Raw genomic sequence first — 26,492 nt, forward strand, 5'->3', positions numbered from 1 at the left:
GGTCAGGAGGAGCATGGCTCCTCCCTGTCTCCTATACCCATGCACAGCAGCTGTAATTCAGGATATTGAATGCAGAATATTGTTTGATAATTATGATATTTATGTCATGTTATAGCAAGACAACAGCACTTCAGTACCACATCATGCACCTCTTATGAGAGAGGAGGAACAAAGGGGCATATTCACAAGGAAAGTGGCGAAGCATGTCATTAAGCCAAGAACAGTAACAACACGATCCGTCACTTTAGATACATTTAGCTGCCTATGAGCAACACACGCACCCTTGCACCATAGTGCAAGGGTGTCTGTGTTGAGGGGAGTGATTGTTTATGTGCAGGAAGGTGTCCCTTCCTGCACATCAACAATCTGAAATGGAGATTTGAAACTTTATATGTGCTGCTTAATGCAGCTCACATAGAAGTTGCAAAACTTAATTTCTTTTAATGATTGTTTATGTGCAGGAATTGACACCTTCCTGCACATGAACAATAAAAGGTGATTTGCTGTTTCCATTTGTGCTGCACAATGCAGCACACATGGAAACAGCCAAAACGAGGAGAAATTAAACTTCTCCTCATTTAGCCAGGGTAAGACACGGTTTTCCCTGGTCTTACTTTTGGCGCTGCCTGATATTGATGCCACCCTTGTAAATATGAGGCAGCGTCAAAATCAATGGGTGTTGCTTTGGAACACCCGCAGCAGCACCCATTGCCCTCCCCTTTCACTCTACGTATAGCATGAAAGGGTGCCTTATTTGCAAAGCAAAAAGAACTATTGATGGACAGAATGCAGAACAATGTCATACATTCACCCCAGTACAGAGATCTGGACCTAAATCTATCGTTTTTTTGCTCACCATGCCACCCCAGTTTAGACCTGGCCATATGCAAATCAGTCTTGACCCTGTGCCTCATGGGAACAGTCCAGCCCGAACTGCCAAGCCAGGTCCTCCCTGGACCGGAAACAAGCATCCTAGGACCGGTTTCGGGGTTTCACCCCTCTTCAGCCAGGATAGCTTGATTCCAGTGGCATGGAGAGCACGGGACTCACGTCTGAGTATTCCCGTCCCACTTGGGGTGACAAATGCAAAAAGAACTATTGATGGACAGAATGCAGAACAATGTCATACATTCACCCCAGTACAGAGATCTGGGCCTAAATCCATGGTTTTTTTGCTCACCATGCCACCTAAGTTTAGACCTGGCCATATGCAAATCAGTCTTGACCCTGTGCCTCATGGGAACAGTCCAGCCCGAACTGCCAAGCCAGGTCCTCCCTGGACCGGAAACAAGCAACCTCGGACCGGTTTCACCCCTCTTCAGCCAGGATAGCTTGATTCCAGTGGCATGGAGGGCACGGGACTCGTGTTTGAGCATACCCGTCCCACTCGGGGTGACAAATGCAAAAAGAACTATTGATGGACAGAATGCAGAACAATGTCATACATTCAACTCAGTACAGAGATCTGGGCCTAAATCCATCGTTTTTTTGCTCACCATGCCACCCCAGTTTAGACCTGGCCATATGCAAATCAGTCTTGACCCTGTGCCTCATGAGAACAGTCCAGCCCAAACATTTAGGATTTAGGCCCAGATCTCTGTACTGGGGTGAATGTATGACATTTTTCTGCATTCTGTCCATCAACTGTTGTTTTTGCATTTATTTGCAAAGCAGCATTAAGCCACGCTTAAAACTGCTTTGTAAATAAGGCAAAGCACATATCGCTACCACGATGTCTTTAAAAGTGACGTTGTGGTGGAGATAAGGGCTTGGAAATATGCCCCAAAGTGCTGAGACGTGGTATACCTTTAAATTTGTGGGGGCATATTTACAAGACAATGGCACAGTGAGGTGCCACAAGCAATTTTGCTGCACCGAGCGGCGTCATGGTCTAAGTGCAGGAATGCTTCGTATTTCCAAGAATACGGTGTATTTCTGTGCTCACCCCTGTACCGGTGCACAAACAGCAGCTGTGTGCATATGCAGACACCCTTATACCATGGTGCAAGGGTGCCTGCCTTGCAGAGATGATTGTTGTTGTGCAAGAAGGGGCACCGCCTTATAAATATGGAGCAGGACAAAGTGCCATGGGAGTGTCACAATAGGTGACGCTCCGGTGGCGCAGGGGCCTCGATGATAAAGGGCAAGTTTTTCACCTCCTGGTTCTCAGTGGCATCACATACAACTTGAGCTTAACTCTCTTTGTCTCTCATTGAAATCAACCCACGTTATTCACTTACCCTTCTATACATTTTCTATGTATTCACTCACAAGGAATGGTACCAGTAATCTGCAGATTGCACACAGGGCCTTGCATTAATGTTTGCATGATATATCTCACTTACATTTTAGCCAAGCACACCGATCACAGCAGCACAAGTGGGGCCAGAGGGATCAATAAGATTATGTCTTGTTCCTTGGTAGATCCTATATTCCAGTCTCTCTGGCCCATTTCTCTCAGAACATGGGGGAGTTATCTTCCCTTGCTGGAGATCTACTGCACTGGAGAGTGAGGGCTGCTGATGGGCTTACATAGGCAAAGGGACCTGCAGGGTTGCTCTCAAGTCTCGGCTTGGTGCCTCACTAGCCTTGGACAGGGCCGGACTGGGAAGACAAACCAACCCTGGCAATTCAGTCGGCCCACCGGGGAAACGCCCAGCGCCCGCTATGGCCACTCCGGTCCTGGCCTTGGAGCAGGCCTCCTACCTTTAATTTACCGGATTCGGGACTTTTTTTCGGTCTTCACCTTGGGCATGTTTGCTGTTTACATTTAGATTCCTTTCCCTGGGGGGTCTCCAGCACGTCTGCATCCCACTACAGCACCTGCTGCACTTACCTGTCTACCCCCTTGGCCTCTCGGGGTTGTTGTCTTCGCCGCTGCTGACTGCCTCTCCCTCCCGCCATCGCATAGGTGCCTCCCGCGACCGCTGTGAGGAGGGAGCGGAATACTACACTCCCCAGGCTCCTTTGCTGCAGGCCACCGGAAGCGGACACACAGCATTTCGCGCCCGAAGGCGCTTCAAAACCCACTCCACCCCCCGCGTCGCGGGACCGCGCGCGGGCTTAGCCCGGGCAAAGGGCGGGCCGTCTGTGGCCGCCAGGGGCCAAAGGAGGCCGGGCCGTGCTATGTCCTGTGCATTTTCCATCTTGCTTTTGGCCATTGGTTAGGTATTGATATATTTACCGTCACTGGCTTGTTGCTACGGTGAATACTAGAGGCACGACACTGGACGCTGTAAATGAGGAGACTTAATGCTACACCCCACGCCTCATTGACCAGGTTATTTGAACATTGCTCAGGTACTTGATTTGAAAACGCCAGCTAGTGAATGTAGTCGGTGCCACTGTTTTATAGTTAGCGTAACACACTGGCACTAGACCAAAAGTCATTAAGACCACAAACAGAGGGATTTGTATTTGGAATAACAGCCGGTGTGTTATCCAAACATGGTAAAAAATAAGACTGCCAAGCCGAGGGCGGAAGGAGGGGTCAAAGGGACCCTTGATGCCTTTATTACAAGAGCCGAATCGCTCTTAGTACATGAGATCCAACTGGCCGAGCATAGACTTTCCCTGGACTCCCAATTAGCAAAGAAACGATCCTCTTTGGGTAAAATAGCCTCCTGTCTAACGCCTGGCAGACGGGAAGACTCAATTGAACCTTCACCGGCCCACCATACTCAGGTAGACACACTACTAATTAGTGATCTTAGCCCCCTGGGGGATATCACGAGTGCAGGTCCGATAGGGTCATCTAATGGTAACCAACGTGCCGCCTTGAGTCTTTATGGCACAGAGGGTACTCGGACTATTACACAACAAAGAGCTGCGCAGGGGGATGTCATAAGGGAGGGGCCTAGTAACCAGCCAGTAGCAGGAGAATCTAACCCCATACAGAGTTCGGGTGGAGAGGTAATAACACGCTCTAAAAGACAACAAATCCCAGTGGGGCCTTTAGTGGGTGGGTCACAGTGTTCTACCCGAGCCAGTAAACCTAGTCAGAAGGGGACGACCAAGCCCTCTAAAGGCATCAGTAAGAATCCTGAGAATATAGTTTGTCCCAAATGTTGCCACGAAAAAGGGTCGAACGGGACTAAAGAAATTATAGCAGCATTAGAAAATAAAATGGAACAACTTCTCCATCAACTGTTAGGGCCAGTAATGGCGAAAATCTCTAATTTGGAGGGGATCATAAATAGCCTTGTGACCATAAACAGGGCTCAATTCGTTAAAGATCCAACTCAGGTGAGAGAGGAGGGCCCCATAGTGATGGACCGTAGTAACTTGGCAATACATAATACAGAGATAGAACAAAGTGAGCGTAGAGACACTCCCCCGAAAAAAGACGAATCTAGTGATAAGGACCTGAGAAGGGAGCTTCCGGACTACCCAGGCACCCGGCATATGGCCAGAGATACTGGTACGGCGCAAGGGGAGCGGAAAAGGCCCCTTAGGACAGACCGTATGGACTGTATCCAGGGCACCCCAGGACTTCAGACATTAGACTTACCCCCGGCCTCCTGTCCCTAGTAGTGCTGGTGGGGGTACCAGATGTAAATAAGGACAGTGAGGAATCGCCCATCACCTTGATCAATAAGGCTGCGCACTGGATTAACAACAACATACCAGTAAAGAGATTCCAGCACAATCAAATTCTCATGACCAGGAGGGTAGCCTGGATTGGGGGTGGAGAGAAAAAATTTGCAGGCGATTGCATTATTGTAAATTTTAGATACCCAGAGTTAGTTAAAGAACTCCTAGACAATCGCCATGGGGAGAGTGAGAGAGGGTCATGCATAAGGATGCTTCCCCTATATTACTTTTACAGGGACAGTACTCTAGACCCCGGGCAGACTTCGCAATGGCCAAGAATAGTTAAGAAAAGTAGAATCGATAATATGCGCTTGGCCCCAAATAGATTCGCAACCCTCTATAATTACTCTGCCCTGGATGAACAAGATTGACTGGGGACTCTGGTGAGGAGGGAGGGCGAGAGACCATGAGACACCCAAGGGAACCTAGGAACTGTATCCAAAATAGGAGAAAATGTTCAGGACCAAAAAACTGGTACACCTAAAGGGCAGGCGAGGGTGGTGGAAGATATACCCCTAAAAGTAATTTGTCCGGAGATAAATCCTTTCCAAAGGAGGATTAGGGGAGGAAGTAGCGGCCGGGACCAAACAGCCTCAGAGTTGAGGCTGTTATCCTGGAATACCGCGGGACTCGCAACCAAAGTCACCAATCCTGAATGGCAAGTTTTTATCAAACAGTATAAAATTATTTGTCTACAGGAAACCTGGGAAACAGATTGTAGTGGGCTGTTCCTGGAGGGATATAAGTTGTTTTTCGTACCTGCCCGTAAATCACCTATGGGTCGAGCCAAAGGTGGCCTCATCATGTACGCGGCATTGACGCTGCTAGGAAGTTGGCAAGACCTGGGGTGGGACTCCAACTGTCTCCAGGGCATAAAATACATTGCAAAGGGCCTTAAGGTAATTTTTATAAATTTTTATAATGTAGGACAATCGTCAAATCTGGCGGAGCTAGACGAAAGATTAACTGGGTTAAACGACACAGGGGATTCAAGCACTCAGCTAATCTTGATGGGGGATTTTAATACCCACCCGTGCCCCTATTTGAAATGCGAAGGAGGTAAATGGGACGCCTGCCCCTCGATAAAAGGATGGCACACAGAGCACTCCAGAGAGGGCATGGCTTTATGCACAATTTTGGGGAAATCGGCCTTAATAAACACGATGGATCTAGTCGTGGATGGATCACCAAACGTAATGACCCCTTCATTTAAGGGACGGGGCTGTGATTCCATTATCGACTACATCTTTGTCTCCAATGCCCTAATCGGCAGGGTCAGTCATTTTGAGATAGTCCCTAGTGCATTTAGTGACCATAACCCCTTAGAATTAATAATAGGGATCTTAGACCCGTGCACTAAAGCAGGCAAAAGGACCACTGGGGGACAATATAACGCAAAGGATCAGGGCAGGAGAATCAAATGGAGTAAGATTGATGGGCTAGCATTACATAGAGCGCTCCTTGCAGACAATGATAGTCATACGTGGAAATGCTTGGATAGCACTATAGAAGGGAGCGACCTGATTACAGCATTTGAGGGTACTGCCCAACACATCGATAGCCTCTTAAGGCGTAAGCTGAAAAAGCAGACCGATCCCTGTCCGAGATGGTTTGACAAGGAATGCTCCAAGGCCCTTAGAAATCTGAAGCAGGCACTTAAAATAGCCCCAAGGGATAGAGGTGTGATTATGGAATGCAGGAAACAATACAAAAAGGCCATTAACAGGCGGAAACATTGTCTTCAATCTCAGGCATGGGAGTCACTAAGAGAAGCAGCGGAGCGCCGAGACATGACAAGTTTCTGGAAAATAATAAATGACCCATGCTTCCAAGCTCCGAATAAGCCACAAGTGGCATCCCACATCCTGCCAGAAGCGTGGGTGGCGCATTTCACTAACCTATATAACCGGGGCAATTATGAGATGCAGCAATCTCAAATTAGAGAACCAATCGTGGGTGAGTGTACCCCATTTACGGTCGCAGAAGTTAAAATAGGAATAGATGGCCTGGTAGTAAGAAAAGCACCCGGCCCGGACGGGATTCCGCCAGATTTATTTAAAAGTCAAGTGGATTTCTGGGCCCCAATATTGGCTAGGGTACTAAATGCAGCCAGAGAAGTGGGCATGCCGAGATCATGGTATACTGCTGTCATCATCTCAATATTTAAAAAGGGAAATAGAAATGACCCACAATGCTATCGCCCAATATCCCTAATAGATGTTACGGTGAAAGTAATGGGGAGAATCATCTTAAACCGTCTCTTGGATTGGGCCGAAGAACAAAACATTATCACTGACGTGCAGTATGGATTTCGAACAGGGCGCTCGACCACAGACCAGTGCCTCAATCTTTATCTCCTTGTGGCTAAATACACTCTGGCCAGGGAGGGTACTGTGTATCTAGCATTTATGGACCTCTCAGCAGCTTTCGACTGTGTTAACAGAAGAAAGCTGTGGGAGATGTTGGCAGAGATGGGCGTTGAATTGGAATTGATACGACTCTTGCAGACACTTCACCTCGATACCACGGCACAGGTGAGATTCACAGATGATGGTGACCTCACAGATGACTTTCAATGCCGTGGAGGGGTGCGGCAAGGCTGCATCCTAGCGCCATTTCTGTTCACTCTCTATATAAATGGGCTAGATAAGGCGTTGGGAGTACTGGAGGCAGATTGCCCCTGCATAGGGAAGAGAAGTATACCAGTCCTCCTTTATGCAGATGATGCAGTCCTCCTGGCCCGTACAGGAAGGAGTCTGCAGGCACTTATAAATGGGTTTGTTAGGTTCATGGCGGTCTTAGACCTAGTGCCCAACTTATCCAAATCATACATCATGGAAGTGGGCAAAAAGCCAGCCAAGAACTATAGTTTCTCTATAGGAACCCACACACTGGAAAAAGTAAAAACTTTTAATTATCTGGGGACTGTTTTTGACCAAGATCTTAATTTTAAGCCCTTAGTAAACCTCAAATGTAGCCAACATCCCAGCGCTGCGGGGTCCCTTATGAATTATGCTACGAGATTGGGTCGCTGGTCTCCGCATGAAATTGTCCAACTATATAGCTCGGTATGTTGCCCTAAGACACTATATGGGAGTGAGGTCTGGGGTTTCTCAGATATGGGGAACATTCAACATGAAGAAGATACATTTTTAAAAAGGCTTTTGCAAGTGCCAACATGCATCTCCTCGTTTATTGCACACGAGGAATTGGGTATAGATTATCTCATCGACAAGGCTGCCTCTAACCCAATCCTTTGTTGGATAAAAATTTGGACCAACCCCGAGGCAAGCTTGAGTAGATCAATTTTAGAGGATTGCCTGAAAGGGGACAAATGGTCTCGAATACCATGGCTAAAATATGTAAGGGACGTACTGACCAGTCTGGACCATGAAAACCTTTTTAACGAACCAAGTATGTTGGCCAGAAGAGACAAGGGCATTATAAAGAAAGGTTGCAGGCAGCATTGGGCTAAGACTAGAGAGGCAACAGAAGGGATTAAAAGCACAGTAAGGTCATACCAGCTTATTAAAGCCAACCCGGACATGGAATACTACCTCGCCAATATGTATAATAGACATGATAGATTCCTAATGTCCAGATTCAGATTGGACTTGTTGCACCATATCCTGTCTGTTCCAGCTGGTTTTGTACATGATGTGAGTTTAAAAGGATGTTGCGGCTGCGATCTTAGATCTCCGCAAGATACCCTCCATTTTGTCTTAATTTGTCCCTTCTTTGCCTACCCACGATCACTGTTTTTAAAAACAATCCTCAAACGTGCAAATATAGGACAGGCTAAAGTGGCCCTTTTATTTCTTAAGCTTGCAACTGACCCTTTTACATTATTTAGCATGGTGCACTTTCTGCGTCTGGCAGTCAAACTGAGAAAGACAAGGGTAGAGGATTAATTAGGCTCCCCAATTACAAGTAGTAGAAATGAAAGAACTGAAATCCAGAAACGAATGGAGCACCTTTGTCTAGGTTTTTCGCTTAATTGATGACATCGATGGCTAGTTTTTAATATGCTTGTTTTATCTTGAATTTGAATTATTTATTAATGTATGAAATACTATGTATTAGCTGAAGGCCCAACTGTATAATATGTATCTTTTATGGCTATTTTTTTAAATATCCGAATAAAGATTATTTGAATTTGAATTTACCGGAAAATCTTCTGGTGGCCCAGTGCTTTGTTGATGGGACACCCCCAGGCCAAGGGATTTGCAAAACAACGCACCCATGATTGATGACTGACTGGAAGCATTAAATAATTACATTTGCATTTTGGTAGACATAATTAGGACATGTTGTCAGTTAGTAATTTATATGGCCTGCATTTAGTAAGGTGGCAAAATAAATGTGAACATTTTTTAATATTGTAACGAGAGACTTTTTTTGATTCATTTTTAGATCATGAGCAGAAACTCATTTTTCAACGTGTTAAGACCCGACATAGACAATGTAGAACTTCTGAAAGATGCGACGAGCAATCGCGACCTCATTGTCAGATTGGTGGCCCACGATATTGTGTGTCGGGAGGAAGAGGAGGAAATTGATGAGATTGTGTTGAAAGAGGAAACACATTTGGCAGTGAAGGAAGCCCCAGGCCTGACGCAAGTGCTCTCCGCCGAGAAGAGCACCGAGAAAAAGAAGAAACAATGTTGTTCGTGTTGCCGTGGCACAAATACGATAGACTCCCAGGCGAAACCCATACCTGTAGTCACAGGGCCACCTCTAAGCAAAACTGGCAGCGTGTGTGAATTAGAGGATGGAAAATTCAGTAATGGCAGGAATACTCTCAATACCAATGTAAACAGTGCAACTTGCGCACTTAGTAATTGGTTGGACAACCAGACGCAGGTCTTCGCGCGGGAATCCTTCTTAACTAGAAGCAGATTACAAAATTGTCTTTCAGAATCTGCAGTCGCTCCCTCTAAGCAGTGCAGAAGCACTTGCATTGTAAGTATATACAGATTTTCATTTGATTTTGACATTGGAAACAACTTAACGTAGATTGTTACATTTTATTGCTATATTAATATCTATTATTGAGTGTTAGGATGATTTTGTAACCTAAAAAAAAAGGATTTTGTTTTTTTAAGTTTGAGATTGTAAAACACCGAAATGTGATTTCAGGTAAGAAACACATTGGGATTAAGGCCCTCATTATTGCGACCCGTTGCTTTTCGACCAAACCCATGGGTGCTCATGGATTGGAATTATATATTTTGCAAATGTTAGCTGACCTAGTAATTACAGGGCATTTATTTTGGGGTACTATAAAGTTCGCATACAAAATTGAAATGTGGTAGATTGAATTTAGCAGGGTGAAAGGTGACTACTGAAGCATGCATATTTTCATGCAGTAAGCATCCCAAACCACGTTATTCCCCATTTTATTAAAACTAATACATTGGGAGGGAGGGGTGGGGGGGAAAGCAGGCCGCTGACCAAGAATTGTGTGTAAAAGGCCGCTTTATTGGAAACAGGTGCACATTACAATTTTAAAACCTTGGCCGAAACGCCTTCCAAAACTAAACCTCACTAAATATAACATACCTAACTCCGCACCCCGCCCCCTCCCCTAAATTCCTTCGAGCCCGCCCGTACAATACAACATTACAACAATATCAAACATTACATTCCTGTATAACCCCCCCAACAATCTCTAAATACAAACCTTCCGTTAACCAAACTCCCCTGCCTGCCCCTTTACAGCTATCGGCCCCCAAACTGTGTAACCGAACTAAAGTTACCAACCTATCCTTTCCCTGTCGATAACCCAACTCAACAACATAACTCCACCAACCTCCGGTAAAACTGTCCAAAATTTACCATAACCCCCGCCACCCAGAAAGAGGGTGGGCGGTGAAACCACCACCCACCCCTCTTTCTGCCCCCCCCACAACAAAGAGCTTTAAACACCACGAGCCTGATTCTGCACGTTCAAACACCGAGACAAGACCTCCCTAAGTTCCAACAAATAAAGGTCCATGCCCAACCTTGACAAGTGTACCCCATCTCCACGAAAAAATTCTACCGCCTCAAAACGAATATCTTTGTGTGTCACTCTCCCAAAGCCCAAATCTCGACAAAACCTGGAGATCTCCATATTCACCTTCTTCCGAGACCTGTCGATAGCTCTGGGATTCAAAGCCCCTCTCCACACCCTCCGCGGGACCAATTCCGTCCAGAGAACATGACAACCCAACCATCGCTCCTTCAACAACGCCAAATCCCTTTTCATGGCATGCAATAATACCACCCCTTTCACAATGCAAAGATCGTTATCCCCAAATGTATTAAAAGAATATCCGGGCATTGTCCCCTCACCATGGCTTTATTCAAACATGGAATCAGCTCCCTCCAAAGCATACCCCCCTTCCCTTTCCAGATCATTCGAAAAAGGCTGTCATTAAAACGCAAACTTCCCCCAAAATAACTTTTGCACGCTTGTACATGTGCCCACTTGACGAAGGAATGCCCCACAATCCACACCGTCAATTCCTATGCGTGTGGCCCAGCCACCGAACCTGAAAAGAAAAACAAGAATGAGACTCACCAAAGAGGTGGATGCAGGCGCCTCTGCTGCATTTTCTCGTACATATTTGTTAAAACAGTCTGATGACCAACGCCCTAAGCGCATTATGTCGCCCTGAGACCAACCCCGGTTATGCGCTTCAGTTGATGCCTCAATCCTAAAAGAGTGTGTCCCAAACTGGGCCCCATCCAAACCAATATGCTGTAACCCCTTGCGCAGGACCATACGCAGCTGATAGTCAGTGACGCGTGACCCATTCATATGCCGGAAAACCAAGTCGCCCCCATCACCCCCTGATAGTATCTTCCATTGCCTCGCCAAACGCAGCGGACATGTACAACTGGGGGCTCCTGCTTCTAACCACACCCTCTTACCAATCCCCCTCTGATCTGTTTTTGAACTGGACAACCAAATGTTCACACCTGTGTCCGAGAAGAACACGTCCTGCCAACGAATGCCCCGCTTTACCTTGGTCCCGAGGAGCTCAGAAACCCGAAAAGCCCCAAAAAACATGAACACCATAAGGGTAGCAAACAACGAAGCCTCAAAATCATCCCTGCAAACTACAGGCAAAACTGTCAACAAACGTGCTAACGTCTGCCAGGAAATAGGTAAACGGGACATCACGGTTCCACCCCGCTCTCTAGCCCAACCCTCAAGCATCCTGCGTCCTATTTCCCCAGCAGACGGGGAATAACCCCAAAAAATCTTACCCATTAAGGAAATCCCCGCCAACTTCCCAGCAATGGTGACTCTAGACAAACCCTTCTCAATGAGGTCAAGGATAAATTGAACAAAATTGCGCCACGATTCCTCCCTCCTACAAGCTCCTGAGGACAAAAATTCCTTCCACGCCAAAGCATACGCTGCACGAGTGGAAGCAGACAAAGAACCTACCACCAGTTGAAATACCCTACGTTGCCGACAGACCAGAGGTGCTCCGGCATCGGGGTCGGTGTCCTGTCCGCCTCCTTGGCCAGCCCATGGAATCTCCCCCACTGCGAACGAGACAAAGCATCCACAATGTCATTGTCCACACCTGGCACGTGCAAAGCCCTGAATGAAATATCATAGCGCAAACAGCCCAGCACAAACACCCTCATCAATTTCAAAATCTGCTCATCCCTGGCTGACTGCCTGTTGACTATTTGCACCACCGCCATGTTGTCCACACGGAACAGGACCCTCTTATGTTCCAGCTCTTTGCCCCAAATGGTCAAAGCAACCAAAAGTGGAAAAAGCTCCAAAAAGGCAATGCTCCGCCCACCATTCCTCCACTCCTGTGGCCATTTCTCTGCACACCATCGCCCTTGCCAGTAAATGCCAAAACCATCACTGCCCGCTGCATCCGAAAACATTTGCACATCCCACTGCACATCCTCGTCCCTGGCCAGTGGTACTCCGTTAAAGGAGTGCAAGAAAAAGGACCACATACGCAGGTCTTCCTTCACGCCTGCCGACAAACGCACGTGATGGTGAGGTAAATGCTGACCCGCCAAAGCCCGGCCCAGGCGCCTACAGAAAGTCCGACCCGCCCTTACCACCCTGCAAGCAAAATTAAAATGGCCTAACAACACCTGGATGTCCTTCACTGTCACCTTCGACCGGGCCAACATCGTGTCCAGTAAAGCCAACATTTTGGATTTCTTATCCTCAGGCAAACGAGCCTGCATTGCAACTGAGTCAAGCTCAATACCCAAAAAGGAGATGACAGTATCAGGCCCCATTGTTTTTTCCGGAGCCAACGGCACCCCCAATTCCTCCATAAGCTCATGAAAAGATTCCAGAGCATGCCGGTACTCCGAAGAGCCCGGGGAGCCCACAAAGAAGAAATCATCCAAATAATGGGTGACCAAGCTGTGACCATTGCGATGCGTGAAAAACCACTGCAAAAAAGTGCTGAACAGTTCAAAAAGAGCACATGACACCGAGCAGCCCATTGGTAGCGCCTTGTCTACATACCATTTACCCTCGAACTGTATACCCAACAAAGGCCAATCGTCCGGATGAACCGGGAGCAGCCTAAAAGCCGACTTGATATCACACTTTGCCATGCCTGCAGCTGCGCCCGCGGTCACGACAAGTGACATGGCGACGTCAACTGAGGAGTATGACACCGAAGCAGCGTCTTCATTGATAAAATCATTGACTGACGACCCTTCAGGCCAACACAAATGTTGAATCAGCCGAAACTGCCCTTCCTCCTTCTTGGGCACCACACCAATAGGGGAAATGATCAAATTATGAACTGGCCACTCTCCAAACGGGCCTGCCATCCTCCCCTCCTGCACTTCTTTACACAATTTCTCACGCACCACCAGTTTGTGCTCTGATGTGGATTTCAAATTATCCGCCCACCTTCTCTGCCGGGGCCCGTGGTACCCCAAATGAAAACCCCACTTGAAACCATCACGAATTGTCTGTTTTGCCACCAAGTCCCCGTAGCCCTTCAATGCTTCCTCGAGCTGAACCAATTTAATTGGCGTAGGAGCCCTTTGGCCCAGAACCCTGTGCGCCCCTACCCCCCCGTCCACCCTGTGACTGCTGCGCATTGCCAGACATCCCTGCGCCTGCCTGCTGCCCTTGCTGTCCCCCTGATGGCCTAACGCCCCAGCAGTTGACGAGAGGGTGGCGCTTGCCGCACTTGGAACACTCGTGACGGTATTTGCAATACTCCCGAGTACATAGGCCTTTGTTGAAATCCCAACATGCCCCGACCCCAGTCTGTGATGCGGCTGAGCCTCCCACCCCACCCCGGGTGGGCTTTCCCTGAAAGGGCCGATAAACTAGAGGCAGACCACTAGCCGTAAAAATAGTCTTACCTCCTGGCGCGGCCCCCATGGTATGCTGCCACAAATCATTATCTAGCTCACCCCATTTTGCCTCTGAATCCCAAGCCATACGGGCCCTAAATTCTTCGTCATACTGTGCCCAAGCGTAACCATTACCTGTAATCTGGGCCTTCCTTATTACATCCATATACTTGAATATGGCCACGCAGCGCTTAAAAATGCCGCCGTCCAATTTTCAATCGTCAGCGGCACCTTAGGGCGCTTAGCCAATTCGTACTCCTCTTCCTTAGAGCCCTCCTTAGACCTCACCTCCCTGTGTAAGAGCTTCAAAATCTCCACATATTCGCCCTTCCAAATATGCTCCTTTCTTGCTAACATTAAATGGGCACCTAAAGGCTTAGTCACCCCCATATAAGGGAGCTTCTTAATCTTTAACTCTTTGCTCTGTGGCTTGTCCTTACCATCACCTGCCTCTGTATTTGACCCACTCTCCACCTTGGCCCCCGGAAACGTTCCCTCCGTCCCCGTGCCAACCCCTGTATCTTTCACATACTTCCCTCTATATAATCTCCCCTCCGACACACCCCCTCCCCCATCCTCCCCAGACCCCACAGACACCATTTGGCCTGTGTTTTAGCACTCTCACCTGGCTCTAAAGAGGGGGTGCGGACCGACTCCGACCGCCTCGCCGACCTCTCAGAAGAATCCCTTGGAGGATGCGCCCTGACCAACGGGCCGTGCTCTCCTTTGGATTTCACCACCACGGACTGTGCAATGGGTGCCACACCCGAAACCTGGAAAAGACTACCAGAAACATGAGAGTGTCCCCCCTCCTCATAACCCCGTAGTTCCCCTTCCTCGGGGCTGTCTTCCTCATAGTCGAGCAAGATTGGCTCTTCCACCAGTAAATTCTCCTCAGCAAATTCCACCATACGGGCCTTACCGGACCCTGAATTAGCACAACCGGCCTCCACGGCCTTAAAACCACCTTGCGGGGGAGCCGACTGTACTCGCCGGTCCACCCCCCTATGTCGATTAACATAACAATCCATCTTATTTGAAAACTCTGTCCATCTTGACCGCCGTGACGTTGGGGCCAGCGAGGTCGCGCCGGACCTTCGTGAGCTGGCCGCGACGGGATCCCCCGCCGGTACGGAATGTGCCGCACAAGGCCTCACCCTCCCTTCTCCTCGGCGATAATGGGCCGCACCTCGCCCTACCGAGTCCGCTGCGCTGCTACGCTTCTTGACCTGAAAAGAAAAAGGTTGGACTGGTGTGCTGGGTCCCTGAAAGCTAACCGCGCCGCCTGCCCTATGACCACTTGAAAAAACTTCCCTAGTCTGCCGACCCCCAGAAAAACCCACCTGCACCCTACTGCCCGAAAACGCCGAAACCACACCTTCCTCATCCCCACTCCAATCTAGCATCGCCTGCACCACGGCAGACACATCTCCCCTATCCTGCGCAACCCCACCAACCCGCAAACTGCCTATCCCCATGGAAACCGAGCCACAAACATCCCCACCTACCCGCACCCCTGACTCCAAATCCCCGCCGCGCCCCTGCACCTGAAACGAGCCCGACGCCACTTCCCCCCCAATCCCCCGAACCCCCTCAGACCAAGAGGGAAAAATATCTAAACCTTCCCATGCCAAATCTCCCCCAGCCGGCTCCAGATCCCCGAAAACCAAAACCTCCTCCCCACTACTACCCCCACTCGCTCCTGCCCTGCACTGACCTTTTTCAACCCCCAGAGAAAGCAAACCCCCCCACGCGAAGAAGCAGAAGCCCGAGGAACCCCATAATCTCTAGAAAAACGTAAATCCTGCTGAGAGCCCCACCCCCCCACCTGAGCCCACTCCCCTTCACCCAGAGAACTCGCCCCTACAGACCCCGGCCCTCCCCTTGCAGATAAAGGGGGGGAAAACAATAAAGGACTCTCCCCTCCTGTGGCCCCTACCACCCCTTGTTCCCCAGCCTCATCCGACATAGCGAACGCACCAATGACCTGCCCCTCGCTGTCATGCCCCACAAAAGAATCCTCAAAAGTGCGCGAGGCAGAAAGCTGGCCCCTTAAACCCCCCACGCTACCTGCCCTGCCACCCGCTTCCCTGAAGACACACGCGCGAGGAGAAAAACCAGCACGCGCCATATGCGCGACCTCCTGACCCGCCCGACCAGCTCCGCGCACGTTGCCGCCCCCCGCCTCCCTCTGAGACAGAGCCGGAGCCTCTGGCATAGAAGAGGAACGCCTCTCGTACACGCGCCCTCCCTGTGTTTGCCTCTCACCGCGGGGGAAGAATATGAGCGCACTGCTGCCGCCGGCACCCTTAAAGCGAGCTCTCCCGCGCACCAGCCCTCCTGGCCCTCCCCACTCACCCCTCCCGCCTCCCCCACCGGTACGGGAGCCCTCCGCTGCACACCGTCAGCTGGGGCCGCCTTCTTAAAGCACTGGCGGCCCCGTTCACTCACCGCCATGTGCTTCATGCGCTTCGGCGAAGTGTATGCTGCCACCGCCGCCGCTACGCCCGCCGAGGCCCGTCGCATGGGACGCGACGGCCCCGCCACCTCACCAACGACGAGGTCCATCCGGCCCGCCTCGCTCAGGAGCCGGAGGGCTTCCAGAACGCGGTAATCACCTTCCGCCATTGCAAAAAGCACTAAATACTACCGAAAGAACAGCTAAACTACCCTGACAAAAAACACACCACTAGCCTAGCTCCCAGCCACCAGGTCACCAAACCTAAAATGGTGGCCGGGAGCAGGCGCCCAAAGTATTTATACTTGGACTACATTTAGGCTGGAAAAAGGAGCCCAAATTTGAAAATCGGCCGCGCAGGGCAAGCCACGCCCCCCACACGCCCCCTCCCAAACTGCCCGGGGGTGGGGACTCCCTTCGGTCGCCTGCCCCCCCCAAGCCCCCCTTTCGCAACCTATGGTGTCAGATTTTATCGGGTAGGATAAACAATGATAAATAACGCCCCTTCACTGGTCCACAGAAAATTAAGGCTGTAGAGTTGGTTGTAAAGGAAAACCATTTCATTTTTGGAGGAGGTGATGAATTCTGAGGAGAATCCACCTGTTGATTTTACTTTACTATACAATGCCTGTTGCGTGGGAAATTCCACTGTTAAATCCCTCTCCAGAATTATTAACATTGTGTGCAGGAAAAAGAGGGCTTTCATCACCAACCAACAGTTAATCAGGCGAACAAGACTGAATAGTTTCAGGACACTTCTGCTGCCTAGAGAATCAGAGACTTGTTATCTCACATGCTCCGAAGTGCCCCTCAAGATTAATCGTTACAAAAGACGGGTAAAACACAATATATGTCCCTGGGACCTGGGTATCAAGCAGTGCAGTAAAATAAATGGTCCCAAAGGACAGTTCATCAATATCAAAAGTAAACTGATAAAGGAAAGAAAAGAGGAACCATAAGGTGCTTCGAACGCAGTGTTATTTAATCACACTGAACGTACATCAATTCATAGCATCATTGGACAGATACCAAACAGTGCAGTGCCCCAGGTGGGGAAGGAGAATAGAGGTGTGTATCATGATTGGAGTGAAGATATAGGGGATAGGTAAAGAAAATGCAGTGTCAATCATATAATTAATACATAAAAAACGAATACATAAAAAGACACAAGGCTACTAATTCAAGCCACATCATTAGAAACGTTCTCAATTAAATGGGTAGCCGTGTTTGAATGCAGTGTCATAGTGAATAATCGCTGTTGATCAAGCTGGGCAGGTATTGAAAGTTGTTGATGTTTTGACCCCTAAGATATTGTAGGTTATTTATCCCTTACGCGGGGTTCTTCCTCAGGACAGGGAAGAGGGAAGGGGCACCAAAAAAGCGCACAGGCTCCGGAAGACGCGAGAAGCTGTCACTGAATCTGAAAATTATATGAGCCAAGGGGATAAGAGCCGGTATCTTCAGTCCCGCCTTGGAGTGTAAATCTGATAATTCATTGGCTCAGGCTCTCCAATTTCGCCCGCTGTCTCAAGTGGCTCTGGAAAAATCACTGTCTGCTAGCCTTGTGTCTTTTTATGTATATGTTTTTTATGTATTAATTATATGATTGACACTGCATTTTCTTTACATATCCCCTTTATCTTCACTCCAATCACGATACACACCTCTATTCTCCTTCCCCACCTGGGGCACTCCACTGTTTTGATATCTGTCCAATGATGCTATGAATTGATGTACGTTCAGTGTGATTAAATAACACTGCGTTCGAAGCACCTTATGTTTTCTCTATTGTTTCCTTTATCAGTTTACTTTTGATATTAATGAATTGTCCTTTGGGACCATATATTGTGCTGCACTCCTCAAGACTATTCAGCACAGAATGCATTAATAAAAAACGGACATAGTATAGCAGATAGCAAAGTAAGTTTACCAAGATTTGCTACTAAAGTAAATCTTGAGTATTCAGAGCTAATGCAATTGTCCATTGACTTCTGGGCCAAGATTCCCAAAGGTTTAGTGGCGGGTTAGCTTTACTTTTTTAACGCTAAACCCTTTTGGAGATTTTTCAAACCAACTCAAATTGGCGTTTGCGCTGGTTTATTTGGAACAGTAACATAAAGCAGTGCGAAACGCTGCTTTTGTAATACTTTGCATCAAGGGGGTGTTACATGGGTGGTACATGGGCGTTTCTATGCAACCACCCATGCTTTTAGATGCTAAACCCTATCACTAACATTAATCGACAGGTCTAAGCACCAAAAATTAATGCAGCTGAAAAGCAGGCGTTAAAATGTGAAATCTTTTCATTTTTCCTTTATTTTCCGACTTTACATATATGCTGTACTGTACTGCACACATACAAAGTTGGAAAAGGTTTTAAACTTGTTTAGACATATGATTGTGTACATGAAGGGTACCCTTCCAGTACAAAGTCTATGGTAGACTCAGGCACCCACCCTACCACTATGGCGCTAAGGTGTGTGCGTGACTCTCGGCAGTTAAAAGCTGCGCCGGCGCTAGGAGAGGGTAGGAGAGCCATATATCCGTATATATGGTTCTCTACTGCTCCTTTGCTTTCACACAATGCAGTGCAGCATTTTATGCTGTTGTGCTGCATTTCATGTTTTTTTGAGAATCTGGTCCCAGTGTCTTTTGTGCTGCTGCATCTCTTGATTCAGGTATTACACATGAACGCTCAGGTCTTGTAGGTAAACTGAGCAATACTGTAAGGTTTCTACTCATAACAGTGCTCAGCTTGTAGGCATTTCCTGTAATACAGGGGCGAGACCATAAACACTATATAGCCTCTTTTAAAGCAGGGGTTTGTCTGCCTGTATCATGCAATATGCATACACACATGTGCCTTCACCATTTTGTGTGGAAGGTAAGCGCATAGTTCCTGAGGAGTTGTCCTTTCATTACATTGGTCTAGCCTCAGAAAACCTTGCAGCTCTTACATTTCTCCCGTAGAACACAATATAAGACCAAATGGTTGCAGTTTTGTCTCTGGTTAGTAACAAAGAACATCACTGTTTTCGTGCTCAGTGGATGAGCTTATGTCTTATTTACACAGCTTAGCTAAAAACATGATGCAGGTGGACAGCTACCAATTAAGCCTTGTGGCCACGAGGCCTACAATAGGGAGCCCCTTCCCCATGGCATAGCCAGGGAGTCATTCCCTGTGGCAAATTTGGCTGCCAGCGTACACTTAAGTGGCCTAACACTCCTGTTTCCTCTGCTAACCTTTTCCACTCTCTTCTGGGATTTCACTCTTTTCCTCACCAGGCTGAAGCCAAAACCTTTCGACCCATTGGAATTATGTGAGTTAAAACTAATTTAATGTAAGGTGATTTCCTTAGTAGCCATAAATGTGCCCCCTGTACACATGAGCGTCAAGCTGTATGCTGCTTAGGGCCCTTTTGGATGTTCCGTAGGGGTAGGGCTATTTTTCACACTTACTTGTCCGATTGATCAAAAGTGTTGTTGGAGCTACATAGGAAAAAGGACAACACTTGAATGACTTTCATCTCATGTTCCCATTCCTTCTTGCTAAGGAGAGTCAGCAAAATTTGGCGGTGAACCACAAGTTGTTTTTATTTGATGACAGAAACATGCACCTGCATTTACCAGACTATTTGTGTCCTTTGATGGCAGTGGTACCAACTCAGTGGATGCTAAGACCACCATTGCCACCACTTCCACTTCAATAATCTCACATATTAATTGTTGACACACTCTCAAAAGAATCCAACCTCCATCCAGTGTCGCACCAGAACTAAGGTGGTGATGTCATTCTCCAGACATATGCCTTCCAAGCATATGATACTGTTCCGCTAGGTGAGCAACCCACATGCCTTCTACCAACACCACACTGACGATGCTTCCTTTTTGTGGCAGTGTAAAATATGACAGGGTTTTCTGCAATACCTCCTCGGCTATGTGTAAGAATCCAGAAATTTACACTCTCATACTTCCTTTCTAGGTCTGACTTGCTGTGAAATCCCTACACATGTTGAGAATGGGAAAGATACTGTGTTTAAGAGAAGGATTAAGTTATATTCATGGTTACTCTATTACTCTTCATGTAACTACTAATTTATGCAGTTTTGGAATATGTCCATATAATATATGTTTACACACACAGTACCTAGACAAAAAGCTCTTTGTTAAAACAGATATATGAGCAAGTTTTTATCCCATCGTTAGGTGGCAATTGTGCCCACAGGTTGATATTGAACAAAAGTCGCCATAATTGTATTTTTATATTTTGTGTACTTTTTCTTTATAGTGGTTTAATTATATCATTTTGTATTCTAATTGTTTCAGTTAAAGTGTGTTTATAAGGTTATTACAATTCAAATACTTATATTGCCTTTGGTGATATTACCTAACCATTTACTCACATTCTGACACAGTACTTCATATAAAAGTATAACTATCAAAAATAGAAATTACATATAGAACCAACATATTCCCATACCATTCTTTTCCATTGTTTAAGTTTATTTTCAGATAACTAGTACCTGCATAATTGCACTTAATATCTTTTGACTGCATCAGAATACTTTGGGGCCTATTACGATGTTGGTCGTAAGGCCTCTGACCTATGGTCAGAGGCCTTAGGCCCGACATCATCAGTTTCAATTCCGATAGGCTGATTTTGATTCAGCCAGTCGGAATTGAAACAAGCCGGTGTTTCTAGCTGGCTTCTGATGGGCTCAAGGAGCGAGATGGCCAGTCATAACCAGCCCATAATCCAAATGGACGGCGGTTTATGCCATGCGGATTACAATGCATGGTTTCTGGCAGGGTTTCCATGCCAGCCTTTCTGACATAAAAACCCTATCAGGAAGTTTGTTTGGGGGCCCCTAGTGGAGTTCCCTTTCCTTTGCAGCCTGCGGTTGGTGTCCCCCATGCAGAGAATAATACCAGCTCACATTTCCCTATGGGAGCATGTACTATGGCCTGTTTACGGCCGTAACACATGCTCCCATAGGGAAATGTCGGAATGGGACCACACCATGTCTGGTCGCATCATAATGAGTAGGTTGGGGCCGCCCCCACCGGAGGTCAGTCAGTCCTGTTTCCTACGATGGTGTCGGGTGGATGCAAGTCCAGCCGACATTATTGTATTCTTCAAAGTTCCAATTTCACTTTTTGAAAGGACTGTCTTTAATCTTAATACAACTTGCCTCTATAAATTTGGGTCTAACAGCACATATCAATTTACATCCTTCTTCACATTTTAATTGAAGGCACATATCAGAGATCAAAAACAACTATTAGTCAACTTGTGTCATCTTTCTTCTATAGTGAGTATTTACATTTTTGCTTTTCCAATCAGTGTTATTTACTGTGATGACAGCAACATTCTCAAATATATTTCCTTGCCAATATAATTCTTTGCTTTGGAGATTTAGATTTTCTGGCAATTTGAAATGTTTCAGCCAATGTAAGCTTTATTTCATTCTTACCACCTCCTTACGTCTTGCTGCATACCCTAATATTTCAACTTCTCTCCACAATAATTCATAATTATATCAAACAACACCCAAAAGTAGTCTATTTCATACTCTACATTTTAGGCTATTGCTCAGTATTGTCCCCCATTTCTACTAATTATTTGAGGTAGCACATTTCCAAACACCTTTCCAATAAATACCTGTTAATGATTTCTTTAGTAGTGAACCCTGAATGTATTCCTATGTTTTCCTTAAGCCCTCTCCCTCTGTAATTATATGCTTGGTCGTGGAAGCCACTCCAAACCTTAGGGGGCATTCCACGTTTGTTCAATTCCCCCAAAGCATCTCTATGTCAAGTCACAAAATCTAATATATTCCGTACTTTCCCTTTCAAAAGGTAGGCAGAGAAAAATTCTCATTGCCACCATTTCCATGAACCACCACTGCATTCTGGGATACCAGTTATTCAAAACGTTTCCTCTGAGATCTTTCTTCTAATCACGTTTCTTTGTGTATATACTCATTTCCTAATTGCTGCCTCTTTATCTTTTAATGCATATACATTCACATACTGAGTCCAACTTTCTGACATTTCTTTCTATATTGAAAATCTTTGTTCTGTCATTCTATCTTGGGCCTTCAGTGAATCGTAGAAATTAAGGTTTGTTAACCTTGTCATGAGTGAGTATTGATCATGTGCTTTATAATCATATAGCAATAGTAAGTCATTAAACACATAAACTTTCCTTGTTTTTTTAAGGTAATCCTTTTCAAATGAAGGAGCTGATTCAAATTGATAATGAGTCTGTACCTTTTTAGGATGCCTGTTTCATCAGTCATACCATTGTTCCTCTCTCTGTGTTTCCACACAAAGCCAGAGCCTGAATTCCCATTTCTTTGGTCTGAATACACTTAGGGGCATATTATCAAGACAGGCGATAAAATTATCGCCGCTATAGCGGCAGAAAACTGCAGCTAAAACGGCGATAATGGGCTTGATAATATGCTCTATGGAATTCCAATTGAAGCCCATGTTAGATGTCCTTCACATCTAACATGGGCTTCAATTGGAATTCCATAGAGCATATTATCAAGCCCATTATCGCCATTTTAGTGGGAGTTTCCTGCCGCTAAAGCGGTGATAATTTTATCGCATGTCTTGATAATATGCCCCTTGGTTTTTAGGAAATATTCATCATGCCAAATTTGCAAGTTTGTATTTTGTTTGTCCACATTCTCTTTTGTCCTCTGCTTCTTAAGTTGTTTACTTTCTTCATTACTTTGCAAGTTATATTCACCCGTGTTTCCTATGCTTGAGAAATATTCATCAATATTCTTTCTTTCCCTTTTGATTGTCTTCTTCTGTTTAGAGAGTTGTCCAAGCTGTAGGAAATTAAATTTTCCAGACCTTCCTAAGAGTTAGATCTGACATCCTTGGCGTGGTATTACCACAAACGTTTAGCCTGCACTCCTCCTGTTTTGCAGAATTATTTTTCTTGGCTTTAGGACTCTGATTCTTTACCACTGCTAACCAGCACTTATGTGCTTGTTCTCCATCCCTGAAACATGGTATGATTGGCATCCAAATGATTGGTACATTTAATTTACTTGTAAGTTCCTAGTGTCCGTTACCACATATACCCAGAGCCTGTGAATGAAATACTACTGATGGGCCTGCAGCATACATTGTACCACCCACTAAAGTAAACTTTTAAAAATGGTTCACTGACAAAATATCGCCTATGAAAAAATGCCCATATCCACATATTGTGACCAAAATATCTATGTAAAAAAGAACATCATCCTCACTGGCGTAGCTGGGGTGGTCCGCCCCAGGCAGCACAAATTTGGGGGCGGCCACGTGGCACTGGTGGCCCGTTGCGGTGGCCTTTATTATTTAATTGGGGACACTGTGTACCCAAATAAATTATAAAGGCCGCCGCGGCCGCAACGGGCCACCAGTGCCGCGCGCGCGGCCCAGTTTAAAAGTGTGCGCAGTGCGCACTCAGCACTGACCTGCTGTTTATTATAACTGCTAGTGTGCCAGCGGCACTGGCAGTCACAGTGCTTCCAAAATTGCGGCCACGACGTCCCGCGTTTCTATGTGCTCAGCTCTAGACCTCTAGTCTTTACTATTGGTCCGTCCTAGCTTTCAGGGCCATCAATCAATCTTGTAGCGCACGAGCGCTACCAATGACGGCCCTGGGTGACATTAAAAAAATTATTTATTTTGGCCAGCCCTGCCCTCGCGATGATAACGATGTAGCAGTGATGCGTCACGCGCTTCACGCTACGCGCTCTCGCGCTCATTCTGGCCTGGGGCAGTCAGTGGCAGTGCTGATCTCTGGGCAATTTGCTGGCTCTGGAGACTGGTCTGGCTGCTAAGTGAACGAAGTTCAAACCAACCCCCTCTCTGCCTGCCATAGAGACCCTGGAGCGAGTCACGAGTGAGGTAAAAGAAGAGTTTTGGGGATATTTAGTGAGTGGCAGCATAGCTGCCAACAGGGCTTTAAGTGGGATGAGAAAACTGGGGGGGGGGTCTCTGAAAGGGGGGTGGCCGATTTAATTAAGGGTGTGGCTTTAAAACACTTACCCTAAAAATCTGTGTTTAGCATAGTGTGCCGCCTGACTTGTATTTTGCTGTTTCTGTCATTGCATCCAGCTATGTGATACAACAAGTAACATCATACCCCAGTACACCCCAGAGCTCAAAGTTCTGCGTCAAGAGTGTAAAAAAACCGAACGCTCCTGGAGGCGCGACAAAACAACAGCCAATAAGAACATCTACTCTATTTCTCTTCTGACCTATAAAACTACTATTCATAAAACCAAAAGCATGTTTTTTCAGGAGAGAATAGAGAAAGCAGGAAGCTCCAGTAAGGAAGCGTACGCTATTCTTAAAGAGCTGTCAAAACCCCAAGGACAAGGACTAGGACCCACTTCCGATCCTAAAGCCGACCTGGAGAAATGCCAGCAACTGGCCAACTTCTTCCACGACAAAATCCGGCGAATTCTGGAATCTATCCCCCCCTCCAGTCCTGAGGAAGAAATCGCTCTCCCACACACCTCCACCTGTCTGTCCACGTGGGGCCAGGTCACGGTAGACGAGGTGAAAAATACGCTCAACTCCATGAAGAGCGGTTCCCCCAGCGACCCTGCTCCTCTCCGCATCCTTAAAGAGGTAGCCCCTACCATCATCCCCTCCCTTACCCACCTAATTAATACCTCACTCCAACAAGGAGTTGTACCCTCAAGCTGGAAGAAGGTGGTGGTAAAAGCCCTACTGAAGAAACCTACGCTTGACCCCGAGAACCTGGCTAATTACAGGCCCATCTCCCTACTGCCTGGAGTGAGCAAGGTCGCAGAAAAACTGGTCAACAGGAAACTCTCGCAGTTCCTGGAGGACAATAACAAATTAAAAAGCTCCCAGACGGGCTTCCGACCTGGACAGGGCACGGACATCGCCCTCCTGGCTGCGGTAGAAGAGGCCAGAGCGCTATTGGATGGGGGAGGATCAGTGGCAGTGATCCTCCTCGACCTTAGCGCAGCCTTCGATACCATAGACCACCAACTCCTCATCGAAAGATTAGCTAGAGTTGGAGTGGAAGGTACAGCCCTATCCTGGCTTTCTTCTTTCCTGGCCCAACGATCTTACCAGATCTGGGAAAAGAACGCCCGCTCCTCCGAAATGCCCCTCCAATGTGGTGTTCCTCAGGGCTCTTCCCTGAGCCCTACTTTATTTAATATCTATATGTCCACATTGGAGGAGGTTATCACCCCTTTCGGAGTGAGCGTCGTCAGCTACGCCGACGACACACAACTAGTGGTGTCTCTGTCCCATCCCAAGCAACAGAAAGCTGATCTCTTCAACTGCCTTACGCAGGTCCATCGTTGGATGAACAGATCAGCCCTAAAGCTTAATGGGACAAAAACCGAGGTCCTCATACTCGGCCCGAAAGGAACCTCACTCCCCCTGGACAGCTGGCCAGCTTGCTTGGGTCCGCCCCCTGACCCAAAAACAGAGGTAAAAAGTCTGGGTGTGTGGATCGATTCCGATCTCTCTTTCACTTCACAAGCGAAGAAGGTGGCGGGGACCTGCTTTGGTCTCTTAAAATCTCTGAGGAAAGTCCTACCCCTTCTCCCCCCTAAATCCCAACAACTATTAGTCCAAGGTCTCATAATATCTAGGCTGGACTATAGTAATGTGATTTACTTGGGCGCTCCCGAAGCGACCCTTACTAAACTGCAGACAATTCAGAATACGGCCGCCCGGATCATCACTAACACCCCGGCCAGATCATCTGCTAAACCCGCTCTCAAACTCCTCCACTGGCTCCCCATAAGGGAGAGAGTCAAATTTAAGGCCCTATGTCTCGTCCACAAAACTCTGCATAACCAAGGTCCTCCTGTTCTCAGTAATTTTGTCACCCCCTACAGAAATTCCAGATCCCTCCGTTCCAATGCAGAAAACCTTATCAACACCCCAAGATTCAGGAAAACCCGAACAGGAGGAAGACGTTTCTCGGTACAAGCCTCCCGCCTTTGGAATTCTCTTCCTCGCAACCTACGACTTGAACCTCAATACCTGCGCTTCAGGAAGCTGTTAAAAACCCATCTCTTTC

At 47.1% G+C, this 26,492-nt stretch overlaps 1 protein-coding gene across 1 annotated transcript in view; it reads left to right on the forward strand.

Annotated features, from left to right (window-relative positions):
• LOC146822735 (uncharacterized) overlaps window positions 1-26,492 on the forward strand; it is a 447,601-nt gene that overhangs the window by 228,561 nt on the left and 192,548 nt on the right. Inside the window, exons 8-9 of the mRNA XM_085606289.1 lie at window positions 9,007-9,405; window positions 24,719-25,219. Of these exons, the coding sequence (XP_085462415.1) occupies window positions 9,007-9,405; window positions 24,719-25,219 (900 nt within the window). The remainder of the gene's footprint in view (window positions 1-9,006; window positions 9,406-24,718; window positions 25,220-26,492) is intronic.

The sequence above is a fragment of the Triturus cristatus genome, chromosome 5_2 (genome assembly GCF_964204655.1).
Source record: "Triturus cristatus chromosome 5_2, aTriCri1.1, whole genome shotgun sequence".
NCBI lineage: Eukaryota > Metazoa > Chordata > Amphibia > Caudata > Salamandridae > Triturus > Triturus cristatus.